The 12,099-nt window shown below is 45.4% G+C and overlaps 1 protein-coding gene across 1 annotated transcript in view; it reads left to right on the top strand.

The window, feature by feature from the left end:
* Positions 1-12,099, top strand: part of LOC121578009 (copine-9-like) — a 185,751-nt gene that overhangs the window by 86,885 nt on the left and 86,767 nt on the right. The window contains exons 5-6 of the mRNA XM_041892046.1: positions 6,587-6,626; positions 6,935-6,937. Coding sequence (XP_041747980.1) covers positions 6,587-6,626; positions 6,935-6,937 — 43 coding nt within the window. The remainder of the gene's footprint in view (positions 1-6,586; positions 6,627-6,934; positions 6,938-12,099) is intronic.

Below are 12,099 nucleotides of genomic sequence, written 5' to 3'. Positions count from 1 at the left end.
CGAATGGCCCTCTGGAGATGGACATGGGCGGCGACCCAGACCTGTCCGGCCCTGCGGAACCACTCGTCGAACCACTCTTCATCCACATCCCAAATGACAGGTACCACGATGAGAGACGGTGGCAGGATCCGCCAGATCCTTCCTTTCTCCGGTATGGTGCATCCTGGAGAGTGCGTAGGCTTTCACATTCTGGGAACCTGGGCGGTAGGACAGAATAAACTGAAAGCGAGTGAAAATTGGGCCCACCTGGCTTGACGAGAGTTCATCCGTTTCGCTGCCCGTATGTGCTCCAAATTCTGGTGGTCAGTAAGAATCCGGAATGGATGGACTGCGCCCTCCAGCCAGTGTCTCCATTCCTCCAGAGCGAGGACCACCGCCAACAGCTCCCTGTCTCCAACTCCATAGTTCCTCTCTATGGGGGTAAGCTTTTTTGAGAAAAAGGCACAGGGATACATTTTCTCTGGCTTACCTTGCTGCTGGGAGAGGACCCCACCTACGTCCACCTCAGATGCATCCACCTCCAGGATGAAAGGACGAGCTGGATCTGGGTGTTTTAGGAGGGGCACTGTGGTGAACCTCTCCTTCAGCATCTTGAAGGCAGCGTCAGCCTCAGGGTTCCAGGCCAGCTTTTGAGGCCCCTCCTTAAGGAGAGAGGTGAGCGGGGTGGCTATGGAGCTGAAGGACCTGATGAAATGCCGGTAGAAATTTGCGAAGCTCAGGAAGCTCTGTAGGCCCTTGATGGTGGTGGGAACTGGCCATGACCTGACTGCGTCCATCTTCGCTCTTTCCATGAACACCCCCTAAGGACTGATCCTGTATCCCAGGAAGGAGATGGCCTGTTGGTGGAATTCACATTTCTCCCCCTTCACCAACAGGCTGTGTTCCCGGAGGCGGAGTAGGACCGCTCTGAAGTCAGGATATCGTCGATGTACACCACAACATGTCTACTCAGCATGTCTCGTAACACTTAATTGACGAAGGACTGGAACACGGAAGGTGCGTTGGCGAGGCCGTAGGGCAGGGGGGTCCCCAAACTTTTTCCTGTGAGGGCCACATAACTTTTCCCTTCTCTGATGGGGGCCGTGTCAGTTTGTAACAGAAAAAGTGTGACGATCGTAGGGGAGCTTAAAAAATTTATTGTTTTCCAGAAAGCCACACATAACCAAATAACCCTTTCCAGGTTCTTTACAGAAAAAAAGTCAGAAACAAATAATAACACTATTAATGAAATAAATAATAACTAAATAACCCTCTCTGAGTTCTTCACAGAAAAACAGGAAAAATAACACTATTTATGAAATAAATAATAACTAAATAACTCTCTCTGGGTTCTTCATAGAAAATAAAGCCATGGAACATTAACTTTCTGTTGTGCCATGCACAATCTTAACAGATAAAAGTTCAGCTCAGTTGTCAGAGCAGAATCTCCTCGACACACATATGAGCAGTCTCTTAAAGTTCTTGTGTTCCTTCCTTATAATCCTTTTGTAGGTTCCAGTAGGCTTGTAGACACCGCTGTTTGCAGCTCTCTCTCATCAACTTCCCTTGGAAACCACAAAGGAAGCAGGTTGAGAAACTGAACTAAGTGATACAGCACCTACACAGCACAATACATTTCACTACCAGTATGGTTGTAAAGATGGATTTTATCCCAGTAGATTTTATTATGATTATATTTGTTTATGCTCAGAATGACTCATTCAAGTCAGAAAAGTGAGCTTACCTATGTATGTTCATCAGTGTGAACTGCGGCCTGCATCTGGCTGGTGAGAAGTTGAATATCAGGTTCCATTCTAGTTACGCCAAGTCTCAAGCACTGATGCAAATGTTCATCTGTCAATCTTGATCTCATCGGAGTTTTCAGCAGTTTCATGCGGAAAAGGTTTTCTCGTAGATATACGTGCTGCCAAAAACTGTGGACATTTTCATTGCGTGCGTTTTTTATGTTTGGATATGTGTCGTTTGGGAGGGCGGCATAGAAGTCAATGAGACTGTTGGGCTTGAATGCGTCTTTCAGAACATCACAGTTCTGTAACTCAGCCAACTCAAACTGATATGAAGGCTGGGCTTCATCAATGTCGGCAACAAAGGGGTTCTGAAAAAGACGGATTTCTTTTGCATGAACATGTAGTTCACTGAATCGCACACCGAACTCCGCCTTCAGCATTTCCAGTGCTTCCACGCACTTTTCAGCTGGGAACGGGACCGCTGGGTTCTCTGTCGACAGGTTTTGGGTAGCAGGAAGATGGACGGAAGTTACGCTTTTTCACTTGTTCCAAAAAGCAGCGCTAATTTCACCTCAAATGCTTTTATGTGTGAATACATGTCGCAAATGAGTTTCCCCTCGCCTGTAGCTGCAAGTTAAGGCTGTTAAGTATTTCTGTCACGTCTGTTAAAAATGCGAGGTGCCATTTCCATTCTGGGTCGATCAGCTCTGGGACCGTTTTGTCTTTTAAATGAAGAAATGCGCTAATTTCGGGTAGCAGCTCGTAAAAACGCCTCAAAACTCTGCCCCGGCTCAGCCATCGGACCTCTGTGTAGTACAGCACATCTCCGTGCGTAGACTCCAGTTCAGACAGGAATTCTTGGAACTGCCTGTGTTTAAGTCCCTTTGCTCTGATGAAGTTTATGCACGACACCACAACCTTCATTACAGAATCCACCGCAACACTTTGCAGCACAGTGCTTGCTGGTGAATTAGGCAGTGGACTCGTAGCGGGCGGTGAGACCCCTTTTTCCAACTCCCGTTCATGCCGTCCTATTAGACCGCGAGTTTCGCCCCACCATGCTAGGAGCCCCGTCAGTCGTGATGCTAGCTAGCTTTGACCAGTCCAGGTCCAACTTCTCCATGGTTTGGCACACTTTGTCAAAAATATCCTCTCCCGTTGTAGTCCCTTTGAGACTTTGGAGGGCTGCCAGCGCCTCGCATATCTCAAAGTTTGCGCTAACTCTACCTCAATAAAAATGAGCAGTTGCGCTGTGTCTTGCACGTCCGTGCTCTCATCCAGTGCTAATGAAAAAAAGTCAAATTCCTTCGCTTCTGCTGCAGCTGGGCATATACATTACCCGATTTCTTCAACGCGTCTGGTAACTGTACGCGCCGACAGACTTACGGCATTAAATGCATCTTTCTTCTCGGGACACACCTCCTCTCCGCGACAGCATCCATACATTTCTTAACAAACTCTCCGTCAGTGAAAGGCTTACCGCTGCTTGCTATCAGTTTAGCAACCCGAAAGCTGGCCCGAACGGATGCCTGGTTCAGCTGAGCTTGGCGTACAAATGTATTCTGCTGAGATAGTAGTCCACTTTTTAGCTTTGAGAATTTCGTCTGCTCGTATTTGGCCTTGCAAGCTATTGTACTTGTCTTTGGGACGGGATTCATAGTGTCGGCGAAGATTGTATTTCTTTGAATACCGCCACCGTCTCTTGACAGATGAGACAAACAGCCTTTTCTTTGCATTGAACAAAAAAATAATCGTTTGTCCACTCAGTACATACCCTGCATTCTGAATCAATTTTTCTCTTACCTAACCTTTTCGCCATTATTCCGTTCTCTCTTTGACAGGGCGGGCCTAGATTTTTTTTCTGGAGGCCAAATAGGAAAAAAATCCCAGAAGCGCCTCTGGTATTGTTCAGAGGGCCGGGCCAAATGTGCTGACGGGTCCGGCCCGCCGGGCCGTAGTTTGGTGACCACTGCCGTAGGGCATGACACAGTATTCATAGTGGCCGGAGGTAGTGCTGAATGCCGTCTTCCACTCGTCTCCTTCCCGGATTCGGATCAGGTTGTAGGCACTCCTCAGGTCCAACTTGGTGAAGTACCAGGCCCCTCGCAGCTGCTCGATGGCCGACGGAACCAGAGGGAGGGGGACCGGTACTTGGTGGTGACTGCGTTCAGCCCCTGGTAGTCAATGCACGGTCTCAGTCCTCCGTCTTTTTTGGTCACGAAAAATAAGCTGGCGGAGGCAGGAGAGATAGAGCTTCTGATGAACCCCTGTTTCAGGGTCTCCGCCACATACTTCTCCATGGCCCCAGTCTCCGCAATGGAGAGGGATTAATGCGACTCTTCGGGGGGTGTTGTCCCTCCAGCAGGTCAATGGCACAGTCCCAGGGCCTGTGAGGAGGGAGACACTTAGCCTTGGATGCAGAGAAGGCATCGGAGAGATCTGCATACTCACGTGGAATGTTGGGCTGGAGGGTGGAACAACAAACCACCGGCAGGCAGGTCCTCCGGCGTTAGGGGGACCAGACTCTGATCCTCTTGGTGATCCAATTGATGGTGGGGTTGTGCAGTCTGAGCCAGGGCAATCCCAAGAGAATCCGGCGAAGGGGTGACGTGACGAAGTGGAAGGACAGCTCCTCGTGGTGCTTCGGTAGTGTGGGAATGGTGATGGCAATGGGGAGAGTGACATGCGTAATGGTGCCTAATCCAAGTGGTTTATTGTCCAGCGAGGTGACGTGTAGCGGACAAGGCAGTGACACGGTGGGCAACCCCCATTCAGAGACCAGCTCCCTATCTATAAGATTCCCCGCTGATCCGGAATCTATCATTGCAGTGGAAAGCGAAGAGAAGGAAGAACCATTCACCGTTAGGGGAACTAAAAACAATGGTTTGGTGACAGGTGATGATGGAACACTCACGGAGCCGCGACGGGAGTCATACCGCCTAGATAGGGAGCCGCCAGGAGATCTGTGGTCCGTGGTGGTGTAGGGGGTGCTGCCCACCTCCATGGGTGAGGACTCGGAGGCAGGGCGGCTACCATAGCTCAGATGGGGTGAGCGTCGAGGCTCCAGGAGGTGTTGGGAATGCTGTCGGTCTCTCAACATGTTGTCAAGACGAATGGACGTGGCGATGAGGGTATCAAGGTCCATCTCATCGTCCCGACATGTGAGTTCCGTCGTGATGTCCTCCCGTAAGCCTCTCCTGAAGGCCGTGTGCAGAGCACGCTCATTCCAGCCGGAAGACACTGCCACCGTGCGAAAGCTCAGGGCGTACTCGCACGCGGCCTCCTCTCCCTGTTGTAGCCGGAGGAGACGCTCACCCCTGTCCTTTCCCTCCGTGGGATGATCGAACACCGCCCTGAACCGAGCGAGGAAGGTGGAGTAGGGAAGCGCCGCGGCCTCACCTCTTCCCAGACTGCCGTGGCCCAATCCAGCGCCTTTCCCTTCAGTAGCGAGATCACGAGAGCTATCCTGGCTTGGTCCAATGGAGATGCCCCCCACTGACGCGCCAGATACAGTGAAACCTGTAGCAGGAAGCCTCTACATTTAGTTGTTTTCCCATCATAGCGCTCCGGCAGGGTGAGGGGTCCCTCAGATGTTGGTGATAGCCCGGGAGGAGGTGGACTGGGTGCACTCGCCGCTCCCTGAGGTGGAACTGGAGCAATGTTCAGTTTATGCATCGTTTGGAGCACTTCCTGCATGGCGGCGTTCAGCTGGGCAATCTGCTGCTGGTCGAGGCGCTAGGAAACTCCAGGGGGATTACCTGCTGCATCCATCTTCGTGATTGGTGTGTGATTCTGTGACGAGTACTGAGGATACGAAGAGGCAGGACGCAGACGCAGGAATCAACAATGTAAAGGTTTAACACTGAGCAAGAGAACAACAAAGAGTGAGTACACTACAAGACACTAACAATCACAACACTGTCCAGGGCTATATAGGGGTGGTGATGAGATGATGAGGTGCAGGTGCGCTGGAGGTGATTAGGGTGCATTGGGTTTCCATTCCGGTGTTGCCGAGGTGGTGTGCTCAGACTGGTGGCTCAGTAGTCCGGCGAATCAGAGTGCCGGAGGGGAGCAGCGGGAGGAGACGTGACAGAGACAAACCACAACTCCTGATGAGACTGAAAGTAACTATTGTTGCCACTGACAGTAACTCCTGATAAGGCTGAGTAACACTGACGCCAAATCCTTGTGACTTTGAATGAAGAGAGAGAGAACAGACAGAGTCAGAGAGCCAGTGAATGTAGTCTTTGTTTCAGGGTAGTTTATTACTGTCCTAATATGGACACCATATCGTGGCACATGCATTCCCTAAGGAACATATAAAATTAAGTCAAATCAAAGTTTATTTGTCACATGCACAGAATACAACAGGTGTAAACCACCCAGCTAAATGCTTACATACAAGCTCTTCCTCAACAATGCAGAGTTCAATATCAAAGGTATGAAATAAAACAAATACACAGAAACAACATTTGTCAGATTTAGGCAAGAGCTTTAAAGGGGCAATCAGCAGTTGGAACAATAACAAAGCATTTTCCCCACCACTACTTAGGTGAAAAGCTGAGAGGATGGGCTGGAGAAATGCAATCACTCTCAAATTCATAGACAGAGCTATGGGTAAAAGGACTGACCATCCATGATATCAAAATTATAGCTTTAACATTGGGGTAAAACAACCTTATATTTTGCGTTCTGATGGGGTACAACAGTTGAACTAAGCTCATGAGGCATTTCTAATATAATTAATTTAAGTCAAAGAATTGCTGTAGCAACTGCAGATTTCCCCTTTAAGGTAACTTGGATTTTTTGTGGATTCAACCCATCACCAGGTGCTGATGTATTGTTCCTTTTTCTGACAGGTACAATGTGGACACCAGAAGTTCAAACATTTCAAAACATGTAAGTACCATGGTGATATCATGCAATTAATATAAGCTGAATATCTTGTATATTTGCATGTCACTTAGTTATCTGTTTACTTAATGAACTCTCAAGGGAAAATATGTCCCTATTAAAGCTGTTACATTTGGTTAGTCTTTGATTTGATTACTTAGTGGTATTTTTCTTCAAGGAGAGAATGTTGGAATAATGAACTTGAATTATTTTTATTTAAAAAATAGAATGTTGTTTGTTTTTTGTCTCTTTGCAGATTTCCAACTAACATATCTGTTTTTGTTTCTCTATTGCAAACCATTGTGGATGAGTAGAAGGTTAGTCAACAACATTACCGTAAAAACGGTTTGTCGAAACACAAGGAATAGTGTTTTTGTAATTAGTTATAGGCTTTTAAGGACACAAATGTGGATCTTCTGAAAAGGTAAGAAACAATCTAGCTGGTTGTTTTTTAAATCAAAATCTTCCTTTAGTGTGTAGTGTGTTGTCCATGGTGCTGATACAGCACAGCAGAGATTTTGCGCCAACCTGTCACTTCTTGCATTTGAACTTTTATGTATATAGCGTGATATAAGCAGAATTCAATATACAGTGCCTTCAGAAAGTATTCACACCCCTTGACTTATTCAACATTTTGTTGTGTTACAGCCTGAATTTTTTATTGATTAAATAGAGATTTTGTTTTGTCACTGGCCTACACACAATACCCCATAATGTCTAAGTGGAATTCTGTTTCTCGAAATGTTTACAAATTAATATAAAATTCAAAGCTGAAATGTCTTGGGTCAATAAGTATTCAACCCCTTTGTTATGGCAAGCCTAAATAAATTGAAAGGTAAAAATGTGCTTAACAAGTCACAATAAGTTGCATGGAGTTTTTATATTCTTTGCTAGCCATTTTGGTACATATATAGTATAGGCTACAAGATAGATATGATAATTCACCTATTACAAACAACCTATGTGGATGCAGCTGTCTTACCAAAATAATGTAAACTAAATGCTGAAAGTAGTAGCCTAGTTATTCATGCATGGAAACAAAAATACTGAATAGCAGTTTGGCTTAGAATACTGACACAACTGCGAAGGTCAACTAATGAATGCGAACAGAACAAAACAGCGATACCAAGTAAACAAAATATCAGTTCGATAAAGGCATGACACAATCTATACTTAGACTAGTTACATTAACAGTAAACAGATGCAAGAAACAAAAGGTGAATGGAGATCCAAATAACCAAAAACACAGCCTACAGCCTACTACAGTGAGATGCAGCCATGCACAGCTGTCTTGCCAAATAAATAGGCCTATACAGTGGGGAGAACAAGTATTTGATACACTGCCGATTTTGCAGGTTTTCCTACTTACAAAGCATGTAGAGGTCTGTAATTTTTATCATAGGTACACTTCAACTGTGAGAGACGGAATCTAAAACAAAAATCCAGAAAATCACATTGTATGATTTTTAAGTAATTAATTTGCATTTTATTGCATGACATAAGTATTTGATCACCTACCAACCAGTAAGAATTACGGCTCTCACAGACCTGTTAGTTTTTCTTTAAGAAGCCCTCCTGTTCTCCACTCATTACCTGTATTAACTGCACCTGTTTGAACTCGTTACCTGTATAAAAGACACATGTCCACACACTCAATCAAACAGACTCCAACCTCTCCAAAATGGCCAAGACCAGATAGATGTGTAAGGACATCAGGGATAAAATTGTAGACCTGCACAAGGCTGGGATGGGCTACAGGACAATAGGCAAGCAGCTTGGTGAGAAGGCAACAACTGTTGGCGCAATTATTAGAAAATTGAAGTTTAAGATGACGGTCAATCACCCTCGGTCTGGGGCTCCATGCAAGATCTCACCTCGTGGGGCATCAATGATCATGAGGAAGGTGAGGGATCAGCCCAGAACTACACGGCAGGACCTGGTCAATGACCTGAAGAGAGCTGGGACCACAGTCTCAAAGAAAACCATTAGTAACACACTACGCCGTCATGGATAAAAATCCTGCAGCGCACACAAGGTCCCCCTGCTCAAGCCAGCGCATGTCCAGGCCCGTCTGAAGTTTGCCAATGACCATCTGGATGATCCAGAGGAGGAATGGGAGAAGGTCATGTGGTCTGATGAGACAAAAATAGAGCTTTTTGGTCTAAACTCCACTCGCCGTGTTTGGAGGAAGAAGAAGGATGAGCACAACCCCAAGAACACCATCCCAACCGTGAAGCATGGAGGTGGAAACATCATTCTTTGGGGATGCTTTTCTGCAAAGGGGACAGGACGACTGCACCGTATTGAGGGGAGGATGGATGGGGCCATGTATCGCGAGATCTTGGCCAACAACCTCCTTCCCTCAGTAAGAGCATTGAAGATGGGTCATGGCTGGGTTTTCCAGCATGACAACAACCCGAAACACACAGCCAGGGCAACTAAGGAGTGGCTCCGTAAGAAGCATCTCAAGGTCCTGGAGTGGCCTAGCCAGTCTCCAGACCTGAACCTGAAGGAAAAATCTTTGGAGGGAGCTGAATGTCCGTGTTGCCCAGCGACAGCCCGAAACCTGAAGGATCTGGAGAAGGTCTGTATGGAGGAGTGTGCCAAAATCCCTGCTGCTGTGTGTGCAAACCTGGTCAAGACCTACAGGAAACGTATGATCTCTGTAATTGAAAACAAAGGTTTCTGTACCAAATATTAAGTTCTGCTTTTCTGATGTATCAAATACTTATGTCATGCAATACGATGCAAATTAATTACTTAAAAATCATACAATGTGATTTTCTGGATTTTTGTTTTAGATTCCGTCTCTCACAGTTGAAGTGTACCTATGATAAAAATTACAGACCTCTACATGCTTTGTAAGTAGGAAAACCTGCAAAATCGGCAGTGTATCAAATAATTGTTCTCCCCACTGTAGGCCCGCTTCAAACATGGAAAATCATCCCGCTCATGAGGTCAGCAACATGTTGTGATATGGCACAATACACTTTCTAATATATACAGTTCCATTCATAACCACGAAAACCAATAGGCTACCAAGAAAACCAGAATAGAATGTATCTATTTCTGTGATGAAACATACTGAAATGTAGCTATACCCAGGGGCGTCATTGGGTTCTTGCATTGGATTTACAGTGCCTTCAGAAAGTTTTCACACCCCTTGTTACGCCTGCTCCCGCTCCCCCTCCCTGGCACTCGAGGGCACCAGGCTGCCCATCATTACGCACACCTGTCATCATCGTTACGCGCATCAGAGCTCATTGGACTCACCTGGACTCCTTCCCTTTGTTAATTACATCCCCTATATCTGTCTGTTCCTCTGTTTGATCCCTGTGTCAGCATTGATGTTGTTTCGTTTCCCCTGTCCAGACGCTGTCCGTGTTTTGTTCCATGTCTGTTATTTATTAAATCATCACCCTGTACTTGCTTCCCGTCTCCCAGCATCTGTCGAACCGAGATCGTCACACCCCTTTATATTTTCCACATTTTGTTGTGTTACAAAGTGGGATTAAAATGGATTGAAATGTATTTTTTTTGTCAACGATCTACACAAAATACTCTAATGTCAAAGTAGAAGAAAAATGCTAACATTTGTAAAAATGGCAGCTTCATTAAAAAGTACCCGCAAAACACCAGTCTCAACGTCAACAGTGAAGAGGCGACTCCGGAATGCTGACCTTCTAGGCAGAGTTGCAAATAAAAAGCCATATCTCAGACTGCCCATCTTAATCTTTTATTTTTATTGCCCAGTCGGAGATATGGCTTTTTCTTTGCAACTCCGCCTAGAAGGTCAGCATCCCGGAGTCGCCTCTTCACTGTTGACATTGAGACTTGTGTTTTGCGGGTACTATTTAATGAAGCTGCCAGTTGAGGACCTGTGAGGTGCCTGTTTCTCAAACTAGACACTCTAATGTATTTGTCCTCTGGCTCAGTTGTGCACCGGGGCCTCCCACTCCTCTTTCTATTCTGGTTAGAGCCAGTTTGCGCTGTTCTGTGAAGGGAGTAGTACACAGCATTGTACGAGATCTTCAGTTTCTTGGCAATTTCTTGCATGGAATAGCCTTCATTTCTCAGAACAAGAATAGACTGCAGAGTTTCAGAAGAAAGTTATTTGTTTCTGGCCATTTTGAGCCTGTAATCGAACCCACAATTGCTGATGCTCCAGATACTCAACTAGTCTGAAGAAGGCCAGTTTTATTGCCTCTTTAATCAGCACAACAGTGTTCAGCTGTGGAACATAATTGCAAAAGGGTTTTCTAATGATCAATTAGCCTTTTAAAATAATAAACTTGGATTAGCAAACACAACGTGCCACTGGAACACAGGACTGATGGTTGCTGATAATGGGCCTCTGTACGCCTATGTAGACATTCCATAGAAAATCAGCCGTTTCCAGCTACAATAGCCATTTACAACATTGACAATGTCTACACTGTATTTCTGATCAATTTGATGTTATTTTAATGGACAAATAAAATGCTTTTCTTTCGAAAACAAGGAAATTTGTAAGTGACCTTCTTTGCGAGGCAAAGGAAAACCTCCCTGGTCTTTGTGGTTGAATGTGTGTTTGAAATTCACTGCTCGACTGAGGGACCTTACAGATAATTGTATGTGTGGGGTACAGAGATGAGGTAGTCATTCAAAAATCATGTTAAACACTATTATTGCACACAGAGTGAGTCCATGCAACTTATTATGTGACTTGTTAAGCAAATTTTTACTCCTGAACTTATTTAGGCTGGCCATAACAAAGGGGTTGAATACTTATTGACTCAAGACCTTTGAGCTTTTCATTTGTAAAAATACATTATATTTACATTTTATTCATTTAGTAGACACCCTTATCCAGAGCGACTTACAAGAGCAATTGGGGTTAAGTGCCTTGCTCAAGGGCACATTGTTCACCTAGTCAGCTCGGGGATTCGAACCTGCAAACTTGTGGCTACTGGCCCAACGCTCTTAACTGCCAGGTATTGTGTGTAGGCCAGTGACAAAAAATCTAAATGTCATCAATTTTAAATTAAGGCTGTAACACAACAAAATGAGGAAAAAGTCAAGGGGTGTGAATACTGTATGTCTGTAATAACGTAACATGGTGTCAGAAGTGGGATCCAAACCCTCTGCCTCAACCATATCTGTAATAATGTAACATGGTGTCAGAAGTGGGATCCAAACCCTCTGCCTCAACCATATCTGTAATAATGTAACATGGTGTCAGAAGTGAGATCCGAACCCTATGCCTCATCCATAAATCTGTAATAATGTAACATGGTGTCAGAAGTGAGATCCGAACCCTCTGCCTCATCCATATATCTGTAATAATGTAACATGGTGTCAGAAGTGAGATCCGAACCCTCTGCCTCATCCATATATCTGTAATAATGTAACAATAGGAACAGAGAACACCAATACTGCACATCGCGATTGCATTGCGTGTGGTTTGTGAATATCGGGCCTTAACAAAATCTCATGTTAA

Source organism: Coregonus clupeaformis, chromosome 12 (assembly GCF_020615455.1).
Source record: "Coregonus clupeaformis isolate EN_2021a chromosome 12, ASM2061545v1, whole genome shotgun sequence".
NCBI lineage: Eukaryota > Metazoa > Chordata > Actinopteri > Salmoniformes > Salmonidae > Coregonus > Coregonus clupeaformis.
This window is presented reverse-complemented; position numbering and strand designations above follow the sequence as displayed.